Source organism: Loxodonta africana, chromosome 17 (assembly GCF_030014295.1).
Source record: "Loxodonta africana isolate mLoxAfr1 chromosome 17, mLoxAfr1.hap2, whole genome shotgun sequence".
Taxonomy (NCBI): domain Eukaryota; kingdom Metazoa; phylum Chordata; class Mammalia; order Proboscidea; family Elephantidae; genus Loxodonta; species Loxodonta africana.
This window is the reverse complement of record NC_087358.1, coordinates 66,216,756-66,238,479: the sequence shown is the minus strand read 5'-3', so window position 1 is coordinate 66,238,479 and position 21,724 is coordinate 66,216,756. Positions and strand designations below refer to the sequence as shown.

At 40.3% G+C, this 21,724-nt stretch overlaps 1 protein-coding gene across 1 annotated transcript in view; it reads right to left on the bottom strand.

Moving 5' to 3' along the window:
• The window catches only part of LRRC63 (leucine rich repeat containing 63), a 75,629-nt gene extending 54,346 nt beyond the window's left edge, over positions 1-21,283 (bottom strand). Inside the window, exons 1-3 of the mRNA XM_003412668.4 lie at positions 20,093-21,283; positions 13,766-14,458; positions 13,239-13,307 (exon numbers count right to left, since the gene is read on the bottom strand). Coding sequence (XP_003412716.2) covers positions 13,239-13,307; positions 13,766-14,458; positions 20,093-20,177 — 847 coding nt within the window. The 5' untranslated portion in view covers positions 20,178-21,283. The remainder of the gene's footprint in view (positions 1-13,238; positions 13,308-13,765; positions 14,459-20,092) is intronic.
• Positions 21,284-21,724: the final 441 nt, after the last annotated feature.

Below are 21,724 nucleotides of genomic sequence, written 5' to 3'. Positions count from 1 at the left end.
TGTCTGGTCTTTTTACTAGAATTTGAGTTCTGCATCTCACTTTTCTCCTGCTTCATCAGGGATTCTCTATTATGTTCCCTGTCAGGGCAGTCATTGGTGGTAGCGGGGCACCATCTGGTTCTTCCGGTTTCAGGCTAATGTAGTCTCTGGTTTATGTGGCTCTTTCTGTCTCTCGGGCTCATATTTTCCTTGTGTCTTTGGTGTTCTTCATTCTCCTTTGCTCCAGGTGGGCTGAGACCAGTTGATGCATCTTAGATGGCTGCTTGCTAGTTTTTCAGACCCCAAATGCCACTCACCAAAGTGGGATGCAGAATGTTTTCTTAATACACTTTGTTATACCAATTGACACAGATGTCCCCTGAAACCATGGTCCCCAGACCCCCACCCCTCAAAGTGTTTGGTTGTATTCAGGAAACTCCTTAGCTTTTGGTTTAGTCCAGTTGTGCTCACTTCCCCTCTATTGTGTGTTGTCCTTCCCTTTCCCTTCACCTAAAATAACTCTTGTCTACTATCTAGTGAATACCCCTCTCCCTTCCTCCCCACCCTCGTAACCATCAAAGAATTTTTTCTTCCATGTTTAAACTTATGCTTGAGTTCTTATAATAGTGGTCTCATAGAATATTTGTCCTTTTGCAACTGACTAATTTCACTCAGCATAATGCCTTCCAGATTCCTCCATGTTATGAGATGTTTCACAGATTCATCATTGTTCTTTATCCTGCTCAACTACTTTTTGATAATGATTCAAAAGTAATTCAATGGAGAAAACACAACCTTTTCAACAAATGGTGCTGAAGCAATTGGACATCAATAAGCAAAAAACAAAAAAAGAACTTGAGCTAAGTCTCAGACATTATACAAAAATTAACCAGTATGGATCACGGACTTAACGTAAAACATAAAACTATAAAACTTTTAGAAAAAAACACAAGGAAAAATCTTCAGGATTTAGGGCTAGGCAGAGTTCTTAGCTGTGAAACCAAAAGCATGATTCATAAAGGGAAAAATTGGTAACGTGGACTTTATCAAAACTGGAAATTTTTGCTTTACAAAAAACCCTATTAAGAGGATAGGGAGACAATGTACAGGATGGGAGAGAATATTTGCAAACTGCATATCTGACAAAAAACTACAGAGAATATATAAGTATCTGGAACATATAGTTTTTAATATATTCTAGGTAAAACTCAGCAGTAAAAAAAGAAATAATTCAATTAGACATGGGCAAAAGACATGAAGAACCATTTCACCAAAGAAAATTTACAGATGAAAAGATGTTCGGCATCATTAGTCATTGGGGAATACAAATTAAAATTACAGTGTGATATCTCTACATACCTATCAAATGGCTAAAATAAAAAAACAGTGACAACACTGGTGAGAATGCTGACAAACTAGATTGCCCATACACTGCAAAACCTCCATTGCCCTCAAGTCGATTCCAACTCATAGTGACCCTGTATGGTAGGATTGAAGTGCCCCATTGGGGTTTCCTAGGCTGTAATCTTTATGGAAGCAGATTGCCAGGTCTTTCCTCCCTTGAAACAGCTGGTGGGTTTGAATCACTGACCTCTTGGTTAGCAGCCGAGCACTTAACCCCTACACCACCAGGGCTCTGTCATACATTGCTAAACCAAAAACCACTCATTGCTATCCAGTCGATTGCAACTTATAGTGACCCCACAGGACAGAGTAGAACTGTTCCATAGAGTTTCCAAAGCTGTAATCTCTATGGAAGCAGACTGCCACATCTTTCTCCCATGGAACTGCCAACTGGGTTCAAACTACCAATCTTTCAGTTAGCAGCCAAGTGCTTTAACCACTGTGCCATGTAAAATGCTCTCCAGCACTCTGCAAAACAATGTGGCAGTTTCTTTAAAAAAAAAAAAAACTAGACATCCAACCTACCACCCATTACTGTCAAGTCCATTCCGACTCACAGCGACCTTACAGGACAGAGTAGAACTGCCCCCATAGAGTTTTCAAGGCTGTAATCTTTACATAAGCAGACCACCAGGTCTTTTTTTCCCTCGGAGCGGCTGGTGGGTTCCAACCACCAACCTTTTAGTTAACAGGTGAGTATTTAACCACTGTACCACCAAGTCTCCTTCCAACCACCACACAACCCGACAACTGAACTGGGCATTCATCCCAGAGAAATATATTTATGTTCACACAAAAGCCTGTACCTGATATGTTTACAGCAGCTTTATTCCTAATAGGCCCAAAGTGGAAACAATCCATATGTCCTTCAACAGGTGACTGGGTAACCAAACTGTAATACATTCAAACCATTACATACTACTTAGCAATCCAAAGGTACAGACTATTGACACAGCAACATCCTGGATGAATCTCCTGAGAACTATGCTGGAGGGAGGGAGTAAGGCCAATCCAGAAAGGTTGCACACTATAATGTATGTAACATTTTTGAAATGACAAAACTATAGAAATGGAGAACAGATCAGTGCTTGCCAAGTCCTAAGAAGAACGTGGGAGTGGGAGTGGCATGGGTGTGACTATAAAAGGTTAACACGAGAGATTCTGTAATGATGGAAATGCTGTGTATCTTGACTGTATCACTATTGATATCCTGGTTGTGATGTTACACTACAGTTTTACAAGACGTTACTGCTGGGAGAAACTCGATGAAAGGTATACAGGATCTCTCTGTATTATTTCTTACAACTGCCAATGAATCTACAAGGATCACAAAATAAAAGGTTTAGTAATAATAACGAAAATACTTCTCCCATGTATGGTCAGTTTTTTGTACTGTGGGGGCTTGGGTGTTGCTGTGATGCTGGAAGATATGCCACCAGTAAGCAGATACAAGCAGGGCCACCCATGGAGGACAGGTTTCAGCTGAGCTTCCAGACTAACACAGACTAGGAAGAAGGACCCAGCAGTCTACTTCTGAAAACCATTAGCCAGTGAAAACCTTATGAATAGCAGTGGAACATTGTCTGATATAGTGCTGAAAGATGAGCCACCCAGGTTGGAAGGCACTCAAAAGATAACTGGGGAAGAGCTGCCTCCTCAAAGTAGAGTCGACCTTAATGACGTGGATGGAGTAAAGCTTTCAGGGCCTTCATTTGCTGATGTGGCACAACTCAAAATGAGAAGAAACAGCTGCAAACATCCATTAATAATCAGAACCTGGGATGTATGAAGTATGAATCTAGGAAAATTGGAAATCATAAAAAGTGAAATGGAACACAAAAACATCGATATCCTAGGCATTAAAAGGCATTAGTGAGCTGAAATGGACTGGTACTGGCCATTTTGAATCAGACAGTCATATAGTCTGCTATGCTGGGAATGACAACTCAGAGAGGAATGGTGTTGCATTCATCATCAAAAAGAATGTTTCAAGATCTATCCTGAAGTACAACGCTGTCAGTGATAGGATAATATCCATATGCCTACAAGGAAGACCAGTTAATAATGACTATTATTCCAATTTATGCACCAACCACTAGGGCCAAAGATGAAGAAATAGAAGATTTTTATCAACAACTGCAGTCTGAAATTGATAGAACATGCAATCAAGATGCATTGATAATTACTGGCGATGGGAATGCGAAAGTTGGGAACAGAGAAGAAGGATCAGTAGTTGGAAAATATGGCCTTGGTGACAGAAACAATACCAGAGATCGAATGATAGAATTTTGCAAGACCAACGACTTCTTCATTGCAAATACCTTCTTTCACCAACATAAACAGCGGCTATACACAGGGACCTTGCCAGATGGAACACACAGAAATCAATTTGACTACATCTGTGGAAAGAGACGATGGAAAAGCTCAATATTATCAGTCAGAACAAGGCCAGGGGCCAACTGTGGAACAGACAATCAATTGCTCATATGCAAGTTCAAGGTGAAACTGAAGAAAATCAGAGCAAGTCCACGAGAGCCAAAATATGACATTGAGTACATCCCACCTGAATTTAGAGACCATCTGAAGAATAGATTTGACGCAATGAACACTAGTGACCGAAGACCAGATGAGTTGTGGAATAACATCAAGGATATCATACATGAAGAAAGCAAGAGGTCATTGAAAAGACAGGAAAGAAAGAAAAGACCAAGATGGATGTCAGAGGAGACTCTGAAACTTGCTCTCGAACGTCAAGCAGCTAAAACAAAAGGAAGAATTGATGAAGCAAAAGAGCTGAACAGAAGATTTCAAAGGGTGGCTCGAGAAGGCAAAGTAAAGCATTATAATGACATGTGCAAAAAGCTGGAGATGGAAAACCAAAAGGGAAGAACACACTTGGCGTTTCTCAAGCTGAAAAAACTGAAGAAAAAAATCAAGTGTCGAGTTGCAATAGTGAAGGATTCTATTGGGAAAATATTAAACAATGCAGGAAGCATCAAAAGAAGATGGAAGGAATACACAGAGTCATTATACCAAAAAGAATTAGTTGATGTTCAACCCTTTAAAGAGGTGGCATATGATCAGGAACCGATGGTACTGAAGGAAGAAGTCCAAGCTGCTCTGAAGGCATTGGCGAAAAACAAGGCTCCAGGAATTGATGGAATATCAATTGAGATGTTCCAACAAACAGATGCAGCGCTAGAGGTGCTCATTCGTCTATGCCAAGAAATATGGAAGACAGCTTCCTGGCCAAATGACTGGAAGAGATCCATATTTATGCCTATTCCCAAGAAAGGTGATCCAACCGAATGTGGAAATTATAGAACAATATCATTAATATCACACACAAGCAAAATTTTGCTGAAGATCATTCAAAAACGGCTGCAGCAGTGTATCAACAGGGAACTGCCAGAAATTCAGGCCAGTTTCAGAAGAGGATGTGGAACCAGGGATATCATTACTGATGTCAGATGGATCCTGGCTGAAAGCAGAGAATACCAGAAGGATGTTTACCTGTGTTTTATTGACTATGCAAAGGCATTCAACTGTGTGGATCATAACAAATTATGGATAACCTTGCGAAGAATGGGAATTCCAGACCACTTAATTGTGCTCATGAGGAACCTTTACATAGATCAAGAGGCAGTTGTTCAGAGAGAACAAGGGGATACTGATTGGTTTAAAGTCAGGAAAGGTGTGCTTCAGGGTTGTATTCTTTCACCATACTTATTCAATCTGTATGGTGAGCAAATAATCTGAGAAGCTGGACTATATGAAGAAGAACGGGACATCAGGATTGGAGGAAGACTCATTAACAACCTGTATTATGCAGATGACACAACCTTGCTTGCTGAAAGTGAAGAGGACTTGAAGCACTTACTAATGAAGATCAAAGACCACAGCCTTCAGTATGGATTGCACCTCAACATAAAGAAAACAAAAATCCTCACAACTGGACCAATGAGCAACATCAGGATAAACGGAGAAAAGACTGAAGTTGTCAAGGATTTCATTTTACTTGGATCCACAATCAACAGCCATGGAAGCAGCAGTCAAGAAATCAAAAGACGCATTGCATTGGGTAAATCTGCTGCAAAGGACCTCTTTAAAGTGGTGAAGAGCAAAGATGGCACCTTGAACACTAAGGTGCACCTGACCCAAACCATGGTATTTTCAATGGCATCATATGCATGTGAAAGCTGGACACTGAATGAGGAAGATCGAAGAATTGACGCCTTTGAATTGCAGTGTTGGTGAAGAATATTGAATATACCATGGACTGCCAAAAGAATGAACAAATCTGTCTTAGAAGAAGTACAGCCGGAATGCTCCTTAGAAGCAAGGATGGAGAGACTGCATCTTACATATTTTGGACATGTTGTCAGGAGGGTTCAGTCCCTGGAGAAGGACATCACGCTTGGCAGAGTACAGGGTCAGCGGAAAAGAGGAAGACCCTCAGTGAGGTGCACTGACACAGCAGCTACAACAATGAGCTCAAGCGTAACAAGGATTGTGAGGATGGCGCAGGACCAGGCAGTGTTTTCTTCTGTTGTGCATGGGGTCGCTGTGAGTCAGAACCAACTCAACGGCACCTACCAACAACAACAAAATACTTAGAAATGGCAATAGCCTTCACGGTGAGTTTCCTGCTACTAGTTTCTCTGTATGCTACTCTATCTTCCCTACTGATGATAGGAAATAACGCTTGTCATGTTCCTCTCCGTCCTGGAGACTTCTGTGGTGTACGGTACTGAGACACTAATATATTAGATTGGGACATTAGATACTAGTATATTAGCATCACACACTGGCCTCGGGTTCTCTCTCCAGCTTCACCTTCCACAATTCTCACCCAGAGATCCTGAGTGTAAGGTCATTTTATCCTTTGAAAACTATTGCCATAACACTTAGGGGCTATAAGTTTTAGAAGGACCTGGGCAAATATTTAAGACATCCTGGTGACGCAGTGGTTAAGCACTCGGCTGCTAACCAAAAGGTCGGCGGTCCCTAAGCCTGCTTCTAAGATTACAGCCTTAGAAACCCTATGGGGTAGTTCTACTCTATCCAATAGGGTCACCATGGGTCAGAATCAACTCAACAGCAATGAGTTTTTCAATATTTGATACTTCAAAATAAATTCCCTGGATCAAAAATATGATAATACAACTAGAAATTAAAAATTAATAAATGTTAAATTTTTAGAAAAATTGTCATGTTATGTTAACTTCATTATTAAATTTAGTATTTATAAAATATTCATTATTTTTGAAAATTTGTAGGTCAGATTTTCTTCCCTCAGGAGAATTCCCAGGTATGCATGATAGTTGCAGAAAAATCACAGCCAATTAAGTCACAGTAAATTATATCAACCACTTGGAGCCAAATAATTTTAAAATAAAGTTATAAAATACACTTTAAATTCTTTTTAGCAAGAAAATCATGTTTTATGTGGGAAGCAGGTGCCTTTCAACATATTTGATGTGATGGTGTCTGTGCGTGTGTGCGCATGCATGTGTGTGCACAATGTTGTGCTCCAAAACTAAGAGGGCCTAATGGTTTATGGTATTAAAAATGGCTTTGCTGAGCACCTATATAATACTTAGCTACCTGACCCTTTGTCCGTGCTGTTCTCTATGCCTGGAATACTTTCCCTCTTTTATTCTTCCAGCAAATTCCTATTCTCATTTCAAGACTCTGTTCAAATTCTACTTCTCTCCTGAAGCCTACATATGCATGTGAAAGCTGGACAAGCACTTTGTTTACACCGCCCTAATATCACTTAGGGATGAAGCCTGGTCACATAGTGGATAAGCACTCAGCTGCTAACCAAAAGGTAAGAGGTTTGAATCCACCAGCTGCTCCACAGAACAAAGATGTGGTAGTCTGCTCCCATAAAGATTACAGCCTTGGAAACCCTATAGGGCAGTTCTACTCTGTCTTATAGGGTCACTATGAGTCAGAATTGATTCAATGGCAAGAGGTAATACCACTCATAAGGAGCCTGGGTGGTGCAAGCAGTTTGCAATTCACTGTTAACCATTGGCTCCACAGAAGAAAGGCCTGGCAAATGGCTTCTGTAAAAACAAATATAGCCAAGAAAACCCTAAGGAGCAGTTCTACTCCATAACACACAAGTCACCATGAGTCAGGGGCCAAATCAACAGCAGGCTAATCACAACAACAACATCACTTATATTTAAGTTAATTCAACAGAGTTATAGAAAGCTATTAAAAGTATATCTTCTAAATACTAAAGGAAATTGGTCAGAAAACCAATAATATCAGATACCAGCACAACACAAGGTCACAGAACAGAACATCCTGATATCAACTCAAATAGGGAAATCACAAAAACAAATTAAGATTAATTAAAAAAAAAAATGCTCAAAACAGGAAATCACTGAAGTCTGTATGTAAAAGATTGCAATAATCAAAAAGAGGGACTAAATACAGGTGGCATAGAACTGCCATATGGAGAGGGATACAAGGCGATATAGGAGAATACAAATTAGGTTTTTACTTAAAAAAATAGGGGCAAATATTAAGGTAACCACAAAGAGGTATAACAACTCCATAACTCAAAATAAAAACCAAGAAAAACATAACGACTCAGCAAACATAAAGAAAGTCAAGTACTATGAAAATGAGGATCTCACAATTTACAAAGAAAAACATCTCAGCACAAAAAAGTAAGTGGAAAAATGAAATTGCCAACAACACACATAAAAAGGCATCAAAATGACAACACTAAACACTTACTTATCTATAATTACGCTGAATGTAAATGGACTAAATGCACCAATAAAGAGACAGAGAGTCTCGGACTGGATAAAGAAACATGATCCGTCTATATGCTGCCTACAAGAGACACACCTTAGACTTAGAGACACAAACTAAAACTCAAAGGATGGAAAAAAATATATCAAGCAAACAATAAGCAAAAAAGAAGAGGACTAGCAATTTTAATTTCCGACAAAATAGACTTTATACTTAAATCCACCACAAAGGATAAAGAAGGACACTACATAATGATAAAAAGGACAATTGATCAGGAAGATATAACCATATTAAATATTTATGCACCCAATGACAGGGCTGCAAGATACATAAATCAAATCTTAACAGAACTGAAAAGTGAGACAGACAGCTCCACAATTATAGTAGGAGACTTCAACACACCACTTTCGGAGAAGGACAGGACATCCAGTAAGAAGCTCGATAGAAACACAGAAGACATACTTACAACAATCAACCAACTCGACCTCATTGACTTATACAGAACTCTCCACCCAACTGCTGCAAAATATACTTTTTTTTCTAGCTCACATGGAACATTCTCTAGAATAGACCACATATTAGGTCATAAAACAAACCTTTGCAGGGTCCAAAACATCAAAATATTACAAAGCATCTTCTCAGACCACAAGGCAATAAAACTAGAAATCAATAACAGAAAAACTAGGGAAAAGAAATCAAATACTTGGAAAATGAACAATACTCTCCTGAAAAAAGACTGGGTTATAGAAGACATCAAGGAGGGAATAAGGAAATTCATAGAATGCAACGAGAATGAAAATACTTCCTATCAAAACCTCTGGGAAACAGCAAAAGCAGTGCTCAGAGGCCAATTTATATCGATAAATGCACACATACAAAAAGAAGAAAGAGCCAAAATCAGAGAACTGTCCCTACAACTTGAACAAATAGAAAGTGAGCAACAAAAGAATCCATCAGGCACCAGAAGAAAACAAATAATAAAAATTAGAGCTGAACTAAATGAATTAGAGAACAGAAAAACAATTGAAAGAATTAACAAAGCCAAAAGCTAGTTCTTTGAAAAAATTAACAAAATTGATAAACCATTGGCTAGACTGACTAAAGAAATACAGGAAAGGAAACAAATAACCCAAATAAGAAACGAGAAGGGCCACATCACAACAGACCCAACTGAAATTAAAAGAATCATACCAGATTATTAAGAAAAATTGTACTCTAACAAATTTGCAAACCTAGAAGAAATGGATGAATTCCTGGAAAAACACTACCTACCTAAACTAACACAATCAGAAGTAGAACAACTAAATAGACCCATAACAAAAAAAGAGATTGAAACAGTAATCAAAAAACTCCCAACAAAAAAAAGCCCTGGCCCGGATGGCTATACTGCAGAGTTCTACCAAACCTTCAGAGAAGAGTTAACACCACTACTACTAAAGGTATTTCAAAGCATAGAAAATGACGGAATACTACCCAACTCATTCTATGAAGCCACCATATCCCTGATACCAAAACCAGGTAAAGACATCACAAAAAAAGAAAATTACAGACCTATATCCCTCATGAACATAGATGCAAAAATCCTCAACAAAATTCTAGCCAATAGAATTCAACAACATATCAAAAAAATAATTCAGCACGACCAAGTGGGATTTATACCAGGTATGCAAGGCTGGTTTAATATTAGAAAAACCATTAATGTAATCCACCATATAAATAAAACAAAAGACAAAAACCACATGATCTTAACAATTGATGCAGAAAAGGCATTTGACAAAGTCCAACACCCATTTATGATAAAAACTCTCAGCAAAATAGGAATTGAAGGAAAATTCCTCAACATAATAAAGGGCATCTATGCAAAGCCAACAGCCAACATCACTCTAAATGGAGAGAGCCTGAAAGCATTTCCCTTGAGAACGGGAACCAGACAAGGATGCCCTTTATCACTGCTCTTATTCAACATTGTGCTAGAAGTCCTAGCCAGAGCAATTAGGCTAGACAAAGAAATAAACCGCATCCGGACTGGCAAAGAGGAAGTAAAATTACCTCTATTTGCAGATGACATGATCTTATACACAGAAAACCCTAAGGAATCCTCCACAAAACTACTGAAACTAGTAGAAGAGTTTGGCAGAGTCTCAGGTTATAAGACAAACATACAAAAATCACATGGATTCCTCTACAGCAACAAAAAGAACATCGAAGAGGAAATCACCAAATCAATACCATTCACAGTAGCCCCCCAAAAGATAAAATACTTAGGAATAAATCTTACCAGGGATGTAAAAGACCTATACAAAGAAAACTACAAAACTCTACTATAAGAAATTAAAAAGGACATACTTAAGTGGAAAAACATACCTTGCTCATGGATAGGAAGACTTAACATAGTAAAAATGTCTATTCTACCAAAAGCCATCTATACATACAATGCACTTCTGATCCAAATTCCAATGTCATTTTTTAAGGTGATAGAGAAACAAATCACCAACTTCATATGGAAGGGAAAGAAGCCTCGGATAAGCAAAGCATTACTGAAAAAGAAGAATAAAGTGGGAGGCCTCACTCTACCTGATTTCAGAACCTATTTTACAGCCACAGTAGTCAGAACAGCCTGGTACTGGTACAACAACAGGCACATAGACCAATGGAACAGAATTGAGAACCCAGATATAAATCCATCCACATATGAGCAGCTGATATTTGACAAAGGCCCAGTGTCAGTTAATTGGGGAAAAGATAGTCTTTTTAACAAATGGTGCTGGCATAACTGGATATCCATGTGCAAAAAAATGAAACAGGACCCATACCTCACACCACGCACAAAAACTAACTCCAAGTGGATCAAAGACCTAAATATAAAGACTAAAACGATAAAGATCATGGAAGAAAAAATAGGGACAAGGTTAGGAGCCCTAATACAAGGCATAAACAGAATACAAAACATTACCAAAAATGACAAAGAGAAACCAGATAACTGGGAGCTCCTAAAAATCAAACACCTATGCTCATCTAAAGACTTCACCAAAAGAGTAAAAAGACCACCTACAGACTGGGAAAGAATTTTCAGCTATGACATCTCCGACCAGCGCCTGATCTCTAAAATCTGTATGATTCTGTTAAAACTCAACCACAAAAAGACAAACAACCCAATCAAGAAGTGGGCAAAGGATATGAACACACACTTCACTAAAGAAGATATTCAGGCAGCTAACAGATACATGAGAAAATGCTCTCGATCATTAGCCATTAGAGAAATGCAAATTAAAACTACGATGAGATTCCATCTCACTCCAACAAGGCTGGCATTAATCCAAAAAACACAAAATAATAAATGTTGGAGAGCCTGCAGAGAGATTGGAACTCTTATACACTGCTGGCGGGAATGTAAAATGGTACAACCAGTTTGGAAATCTACCTACGAATGTAAAATGGTACAACCACTTTGGAAATCTATCTGGCATTATCTTAAACAGTTAGAAATAGAACTACCATACAACGCAGAAATCCCACTCCTCGGAATATACACTAGAGAAACAAGAGCCTTCACACAAACAGATATATGCACACCCATGTTTAGTGCAGCTCTGTTTACAATAGCAAAAAGCTGGAAGCAACCAAGGTGTCCATCAACAGATGAATGGTTAAATAAATTGTGGTATATTCACACAATGGAATACTACGCATCGATAAAGAACAGTGACAAATCTGTGAAACATTTCATAATATGGAGGAACCTGGAAGGCATTATGCTGAGCGAAATTAGTCAGAGGCAAAAGGACAAATATTGTATAAGACCACTATTATAAGATCTTGAGAAATAGTATAAACTGAGAAGAACACATACTTTTGTGGTTATGAGGGGGGGAGGGAGGGAGGGTGGGACAGGGTTTTTTACGGATTAATTAGTAGATAAGAACTGCTTTAGGTGAAGGGAAGGACAGTACTCAATACATGGAAGGTCAGCTCAACTGGACTGGACCAAAAGCAAAGAAGTTTCTGGGATAAACTGAATGCTTCAAAGGTCAGCGGAGCAAGGGCGGGGGTTTGGGGACCATGGTTTAAAGGGACTTCTAAGTCAATTGGCAAAATAATTGTATTATGAAAACATTCTGCATCCCACTTTGAAATGTGGCATCTGGGGTCTTAATTGCTGACAAGCGGCCATCTAAGATGCATCAATTGGTCTCAACCCACCTGGATCAAAGGAGAATGAAGAACACCAAGGTCACACGATAACTAAGAGCCCAAGAGACAGAAAGGGCCACATGAACCAGAGACCTACATCATCCTGAGACCAGAAGAACTAGATGGTGCCCGGCCACAACCAATGACTGCCCTGACAGGGAGCACAACAGAGAACCCCTGAGGGAAGAGGAGATCAGTGGGATGCAGACTCCAAATTCTCACAAAAAGACCATACTTAATGGTCTGACTGAGACTAGAGGAATCCCGGCGGTCATGGTCCCCAGACCTTCTGTTGGCCCAGGACAGGAACCATTCCCGAAGACAACTCATCAGATATGAAAGGGACTGGACAGTGGGTAGGAGAGAGATGCTGATGAAGAGTGAGCTAATTATATCAGGTGGACACTTGAGACTGTGTTGGCATCTCCTGTCTGGAGAGGGGATGGGAGGATAGAGAGAGTTGGAAGCTGGCAAAATTGTCACGAAAGGAGAGACTGGAAGGGCTGACTCATTAGGGGAAGAGCAAGTGGGAGTATGGAGTAAGGTGTATATAAACTTATATGTGACAGTCTGACTTGATTTGTAAACGTTCACTTGAAGCTCAATAAAAGTTAATAAAAAAAAAAAAAGTATATCTTCTGGAGGAGGACAGGTTGGGTCTGCCACCCAAATTAAGAATACTTCTGTTTTTATATTCCCAGCATCAGCACAAAGTCTAGTTCATAGTCAATACTTAAACAATAGTTGCTAAGTAAGTAAATTGCTTAAAGAACTGGAAATGAGTTGTGCCATATGTGATGTCACACACACACACAATCACAAATAATTTTATAGAAAGATAAGCTTATATACAGCCTTCAAAAGAGTGGTATAAACTCAGCATTTACCTTGAGGTATGCTTGGTGCTCTTTGCCTTGGGACAGCTTCTACATATTCATTTTCTGCTGCAAGATTTTCTAAAAAAAGAAAAAAATGGAGAAAACTTTTGGATACTTGTGAAAATTCATGTGGAGGGTGCTATGACTCCATTATAATTGTCCATCCATTAATGAACAGGAAGTATCCATGGGAATGTACCCACAAAGACATCTATCAGCATTGGCATTCTGCTCCTAGAGCTCATCTAGACCACCTTCTGAATGATTGCTCAGTCCCACTGCTTCTTTATATTAGCTTTCCTGCTTCTTTAAACTCACTGTCTGGTTCCCCGCTACCATCATCTTAATGGAGTAGCCAGTTTGGCCTTGGCAGACCTGCAAGGTCAAGACTTCTGTTATTGTCCTCTTACCCATGTATTAAATAAAGGTACAGGCAAAAAGCTCCAAACCCAAGGGGCCACCATTTGCATGCATTCCTCCTCTCCCTTTTGCTGTATTTGACCCCCACCTTTATAGGCCATATTCAGATTATTTACCTATACTGGACTGTCTTCGAGGTTTTCTTGGTAAAACTGGTATTGGTAGGCTAATGGGACCAGGAAATTCACTAATAGTTAATACTGCAGGAGTATTTCTTTGTAAGTGGTCAGACCATTGTCTTTCTGGTTTAGGAGATGTAATACTAGGTAGTGGGCTTAGCATTACTGTACTTAAATCTATCAGAGGGCTCTCAGAAGGATAGCCCATACTCTTTGGTGGACACTCAATGTGAACATTGACTTTGGTAGTGACAAGTGGGCAAGGGGCCCTTAAGGGTTTGGAGAAATCTGAAGTAAGAATTAAGATGTCTTTAAGTTCTTTGTCAATATAAATCCTTTTTAACTTGGATGACTGTCTCTTTGACGTTTGTAAATTTTCCACTTGACTTGTTTCTTTTCCAAAAACTCGCGCTGAAGCCAAATGACAACTTGGAAAAAATACGGAACCACAAGCAGTATCTGGAATCTGCAAACGAACATCCTGAGAATATTTTTTAGGTGTTGTAAGAGGTTTTAGAACAGTCACTTTTTCTTGTATATGATGATCAAGAAAGAGGGTTTGGACACCGACAGGGGTTTGTGATTGATTTCTTGAAGAAGTATCAGGAATAATAGCTGCATCTTCTTTAATTGGAGTGGTTTCATCTTGAGCAACCTCTACTTCTGGTGGTTCAGTTTCAACGGTCTTGGCTAATCCAGAAAAGGCAAAAAAAAGCAAAATTAGATTTTATTTATCAAAGTATCATGGACAAGACTATTAATATTTTAGTATTCATAGCTTTCCTTTACCTACCCAGCCCTCTCTCACCTTCTAAAGAGGTTTCTGTCTATACTTACTCAGCTGACCAGGACTTTTGTTGAGCTAATTGGGATAAAGTTTGAACGAACAGTTGGAGAAGTGAAAAAAGCTAAATTGTGTTATATTTCGAAAGGGCAGGGAGCTACTCTTCGAAAGAGAATTGATGGAAAAAAAAAAAGAAGTTGTAAATAAAGGGAGATTTCACTAAAACTCTGGGGATATGCGTGGGTTAAAGAGTGACTTCAATGTTCTACATGCCACTTTGTAAGTAGCATCTGCAGTCTTAAAAGCTTGTGAACAGCCATCTAAGATACTCCACTGGCCTCACCCCATCTGGAGCAAGGGAGAATGAAGAAAACCAAAGACACAAGGGAAAGATTAGTCCAAACTACTAATGGACCACAACTACCACAGCCTCCACCAGACTGAGTCCAGGACAACTAGATGGTGTCCAGCTACCACCACTGACTGCTCTGATAGGGATCACAATAGAGAGTCCTGGTCAGAGCTGGAGAAAAATGTAGGATAAAATTCCAACTCAGAAAAAAAAAAAAGACCAGATTTACTGGTCTGGCAGAGACTAGAGAAAACCTGAGAGTATGGCCCTGGACATCCTTTTAATTCAGTAGTGAAGTCTAGTGAAGTCACTCCTGAGGTTCACCCTTCAGCCAAAGATCAGACAGGCCCATAAAGTAAAATGAGACTAAATGGGCCCACCAGCGCAGGGACAAGGACGAGAAGCCAGGAGGGGATAGGAAAGCTGGTAATGCAGAACCCAAGGTCAAGAAGAATGTCGACGTGCCGTGGGGCTGGCAACCAATGTCACAAAACAATATGTGTATTAATTGCTTAATGGAGAAACTAATTTGCCCTGTAAACCTTCATCTAAAGTATAATTTAAAAAAAAAGAGAGATTTTACAAAATAAACATAAAAAATCAGTTGGATTCCTTATACCAACAAAGAGAACGTCGAAGAGAAAATCACCAAATCAATACCATTTACGATAGCCCCTGAGAAGATAATATACTTAGGAATAAATATAACCAGAGACGTAAAAGACCTATACAAAGAAAACTACAAGACACTACTGCAAGAAACCAAAAGAGACCTATATAAGTGGAAAAACATACCTTACTCATGGATAGGAAGACTTAACATTGTGAAAATATCTATTCTACCCAAAGCAATCTATACATACAATACAGTCCCAATCCAAATTCCAATGGCATTTTTTAATGAGATGGAGAAACAAATCACCAACTTCATATGGAAATGGAAGAGGCCCCAGACAAGTAAAGCATCACTGAAAAAGAAGAACAAAGTGAGAGGCCTCATGCTACCTGATTTTAGAGCCTATTATACTGCCACAGTAGTCAAAACAGCCTGGTACTGGTACAACAACAGATACATAGACCAATGGAACAGAATTGAGAATCCAGATGTAAATTCATCCACTTATTAGCAGCTGATGTTTGACAAAGGCCCAAAGTTCATTAACTGGGGAAAAGACAGTCTGTTTAACAAAAGGTGCTGGCATAACTGGATATCCATCTGCAAAAAAAATTAAACAAGACCCATACCTCACACCATGCACAAAAACTAACTCAAAATGAATCAAAGACCTAAATATAAAATCTAAAACAATAAAGATCACGGAAATAAAAAGAGGGATAATGCTAAGGCCCCTAATACATGGCATAAACAGTATATAAAACATTACTGACAATGCACAAACACCAGAAAAGAAACTGGATAACTGGGAGCTCCTAAAAATCAAACACTTAACGCTCATCCAAAGGCTTCACCAAAAGAGTAAAAAGACAACTTAAAGACTGGGAAAAAATTTTTGGCTACGACAAATCCGATCAGCATCTAATCTCTAAAATCTACAAGATACTGTAAAACCTCAACAACAAAAAGACAAATAACCCAATTAAAAAAATGGGCAAAGGATATGAACAGGTACTTCAACAAAGAAGACATTCAGGTGGCTAACAGATACATGAGGAAATGCTCACATCATTAGCCTTTAGAGAAATACAAATCAAAACTACAATGAGACACCATCTCATCCCAAGAAGGCTGGCATTAATCTAAAAAACACAAAATAATAAATGTTGGGATGGTTGTGGAGAGACTGGAACACTTATACACTGCTGGTGGTAATGTAAAATGGTACAGCCACTTTGGAAATCAATTTGGTGCTTCCTTAAAAGCTAGAAATAGAACCACCATACAACCCAGCAATTCCACTCCTTGAAATATATCCTAGAGAAATAGGAGCCCCCACACGAATAGATATATGCACACCCATATTCATTGCAGCACTGTTTACAATAGCAAAAACATGGAAGCAACCTAGGTGCCCATCAATGGATGAATGGATAATCAAATTGTGGTATATTCACACAATGGAATACTACACAATGATAAAGAACAACGAAGACACCATGAAACATCTCATAACATGGATGAATCTGGAAGGCATTATGCTGAGTAAAATTAGTCGCAAAAGGACAAATGTTGTATGAGACCACTATTATAAGAACTCAAGAAAACGTTTAAACACAGAAGAAAACATTCTTTGATGGTTATGAGGGTGGGGAGGGCGGTAGAGGGGTGTTCACTACCTAGACAGTAGACAACAATTGTTTTAGGTGAAGGGAAGGACAACACACAATAGAGGGGAAGTCAGCACAACTGCACTAAACCAAAAGCTAAGAAGTTTCCTAAATACAGACACTTTGAGGGATGGAGTAGCAGGGGTGAGGTTCTGGGGACCATGGTTTCAGGGGACACCTAGGTCAACTGGCATAACAACGTATATTAAGAAAACATTCTGCATCCCACTTTGGTGAGTGGCATCTAGGGTCTGAAAAGCTAGCAAGCAGCCATCTAAGACGCATCAATTGATCTCCACTTACCTGGAGCACAGGAGAATGAAGAACACCAAAGACACAAGGAAAATGAGAGCTGAAGAGACAGAAAGGGGCACATAAACCAGAGACTCCATCAGCCTGAGACTGGAAGAACTAGATGGTGCCCTGCTACCACCAATGACTGCCCTGACAGGGAACCAACAGAGAATTCCTGATGGATGCAGCACTCAAATTCTAGGAATAAGACCAGACTAAAAATCTGACTGAGCCTTAAGGGACCCCAGAGGCCATGGCCCCCAGACTTTGTGTTAGCCCAAAACTAAAACCATTCCTGAAGCCAACTCTTCAGACAAAGATTAGACTGGACTATGAGACATAAAATGATACTGGAGAGGAGTGTGCTTCTTAGCTCAAGTAGACACATGATAATATGTGGCCTGCTCCTGACTGGAGGTGAGATGAGAAGGCAGAGGGGACAGGAGCTGGTTGAATGGACACGGGAAATACAGGGTGGAGAAAAGGAGTGTGCTGACACATTGTGGGGAGAGTAACTACAGTCACATAACAATGTGTGTGTAAGTTTTTGTATGAGACAGTGACGTCAATTGTAAATTTTCACTTAAAGCACAATAAAAAAATTGTCCCTCCCTCCCCAAAAAAGTGATTCCAATACAGTTTTGCTATTTATCATGCATCATTATTCTCCCTTATTTGATTTTTTGAGCGAAGATTTACTTTGTTTTCAATGCTTCTGTGGATGTCAGACCATTGTGTCTTTTGAACATGCTGGCATTCTGACACTGGTTTCATGAATATTCTTTTGTTTCGTAAGTCCAGAAAATGCAGTGTGTCTACATTCGTAGGTACCTCACCATACCAAGCATGCCTTCTCTTTCCTATGTGAGAGAATACTGAATGACACTTTTTCTCTTGTCTCAACTGAGTACAATAAATGGCAAGTATCTCTATATTCTAATGAGGAGAGAATGGATTCATCAAGGCAGAACTTGCAAAGAGATGGCCAAAACGAGTCCTTCAACCCTTAGCCTGTCATCCAGCTGTTGTCCATATATACGAGATGGCTAGAGATTGATCCAATTGAGCGTTTGCTACTAATTGAAAGGTTGGTGGTTTGAACCCACCCAGAGGTGCCTGTGAAGAAAGGCCTAATGGTCTGCTTCTGAAGGATCACAGCCATTGAAAGCCCTGTGTGAAGTTTAACTCTGAGACACACGGGGCTGCCAGGACTTAGAACCGACGCCAGCGCAACTGGTTTGATTTTTTTGGTTAGAGGTTGATCTGGGTTCATAGGGAGGATTTCTCCTGAAAAGAGCTCTTTAAGGGCTATGTGTTTCCTCGCTCCAACCCTTCTGTGGTGGGTGAAGGAGGATTTCCCCCACTGCAAACCAAGTGAGGGGGGCTCGCTGAAAACCACTTGTAGAGCAGAGGGGTGTCTGCCACAAGGAGACAATAACATCTCACCACAACCCTACTCACCTCCCCACTGATACATGCAGAACACCAAAAATGTATTGGCCAGTGCTATTTCCTAACTGGAGTAAGGTAAGAAAAACCAGTTGCTGGCGAGTCTATTCTGACTCATGGCAACCTCATGTGTGTCAGAGTAGAACTGTGCTCCATAAGGTTTTTGTCTTAGTTATCTAGTGCTGCTGTAACAGAATTACCACAAGTGGACACCTTTAACAAAGCGAAATTTATTCTCTCACAGTCTAGTAGGCTACAAGTCCAAATTCAGGGCGCCCGCTCCAGGGGAAATTTTTCTCTCTGTCAGCTCTGAAGGAAGGTCCTTGTCATCAGTCTTCCCGTGATCTGGGAGCATCTCAGCACAGGAACCTCAGGTCCAAGGGACGCACTCTGCTCCGGGCACTGCTTTCTTGGTTGTATGAGGTCCCCCCGTCTCTCTGTGCTTTTCTCTCTTTTGTATCTCAAAAGAGATTGGCTTAAGACACTATCTAATCTTGTAGATTTCATCAATATAACCGCCGTTAATCCATTTTACTACATCATAGTGATAGGATTTACAACACACAGGGAAATCACATCAGATGACAAAATGGTAAATAATCATACGATACTGGGAATCACAACCTAGACAAACTGACAGATATTTTGGGGGGACACCATTCATTCCTTGACAGTTTCCAATGGCTGATTTTTCGGAAGTAGCTCACCAGGCCTTTCATCCAAGGCGCCTCTGAGTGGACTCAAACCTCCAATCTTTCAGTCAGCACCTAAGCACGTTAACCATTTGCACCAGACAGGGACTCCAAAAGTAGGAGACAGCAGAAACAAAATAGGCACAAGATATGCCAAAAGCAGCAGGATTAATCAGGGTGCATGCTGAGGAGAAGTCTCCTGAGGCTACACATCTCAGTAAGAACCCACACAGAACCCTCACGTGGGTGACAAGAGAGGCAGGATCTGTTTTCACTATTATATCCTAACACAGTGCTCAGTAATACTCATAGAATTGAATTGGATATTACCATCTTATAACAAACATTTGCAAGTTAATGGTTATTAGTGAGTGTTTTTAACTATTGCAATTTTGAACTGTACAGGTGAAGAAATTTCTATGAATAGCACCTAGAAGTTAATACACACATCTGATGAGTACACATACCTGTACGGGCTTTCTTCTTACATAACGGCAGCTTAGGGAGTTTGGGAGGTAAGGGTCTTCGAAGAAGTGTTGGATGCTTTTGCATCTTAATAAACAGTAAGCGCTCTTCTTCTAACTACTGGCTAAGGGAGAATTTAAAAAAATTTTAATGTGTTTGAAGAATTGTTGCTGAAAAATAATTCATCAGAATCTAGGTTACATCTTGACGAAAATCTTTTTGAGCTAATTCCCTACTGAATCCAAGCAGAATCCTCTATAAGAAAAAGAGAATAAAAATATAACTCTTAAAAAAAAATTCTAGAAAGAATTCAGATAAAATTTAGGTTCATAATTAGTACAGAATTTTAAAATAAGTATAACTATCCAAGACCATTCTAAAATTTCCCATGTTACTAAGAAATTCAATCTGTCAGTGCTATTTTAGCTAGTAGATACTCATTTTCCAGAACAGTAGTAATGACGATTATTTTTTTCCTGCCTCCAAAATGTTTAAATTTGGAAAAGTGCTTGGTCAAAAAGATGGAGAAGGAAAGAACTCCATTATCTAAGCCTCTGAAGTTTCACCATTAACAAATAAGTTGTTTTCATTCCATGATAATAACTTGTTTTAAATTTCAACCATCATAGTTGGACTATAACTTCATCTAAAACAAGGTGGGCTTCAATACCATGAAATTTCCCACGATCGCTCCCCCAACGAGCACTGTTTAGAACTGGAGCCAGAAGATGGACCCAAGCTGCGAGCTAAGTTTGCGGGGCAACATAAAGTGCCTGGCCCGTCACCGTTCCGTTGATAGCTAGAAGGGAACGCTCTGGCGCTCGCTAACGGGACGTTTACCCCCAAATGACAACTTTGCACACATGTGCTCGATTTTTTTCTCACTTAACCACTTCGCTCATTTTTAACAACTTGATGCCGGTAATTTTCCTTCCGTACTATCCGAAGGGACGCTTGCGAAGCTTTGGAGCCCTATTCTTCCCTTAGGGTAATCAGCCGTTTCTCCAACCAACCGGTTTTTCTTCTTCCCTCTCCTTTTCCTCGGACTCTTAGGCAGCGAGGTAGAGGTCAAGGGAGGTCGCGGAGTGTTCCAGGCATGCAGTCCTGGCCACCCAAACCCCCTGGCAAGCTGTGGCTAGAGGCCTGGAGACAGGCTCAAGCAACCTGAGGCCGTAAACGCGCCTTTTGGGGGCGCACCCTCTCGCCCGCCCACAGGATGCGCAGGCACTGGCGGGGGGCGGGGCTGGCGGGGGCGGGCGGGGAGGGCGAGGGGGCGGGGGCGGGGGCGGGAGGGCGAGGGGGCGGGGCGGGAGGGCCGGGCGCGTGCCCGTGGAGCCTCGAGGAGCCGACCCCGCCCGCCCGAGAACGCGGCGCGCGCCACGCCCGCTCGTCTTCTTATGCAGCTGTGTGGGGCTGTCGGTGAGGCTGCGGGCAGAAGCCAGCTCCACACGCACCTGCTGTACGGAACCCCGTGGTGACGATCGTTATTACTATTCTTATTCTTAATGACAATGACCACTATTATTTATTTAGTCTTCTCGATTACCCGCTACTTAACTCTTACCTAGGGTCTGGGCTGGCGTTCCTTAATACTGCACTTTTGCGCAGCAGAGTCCCGTTGCTAGTTTTGCAGT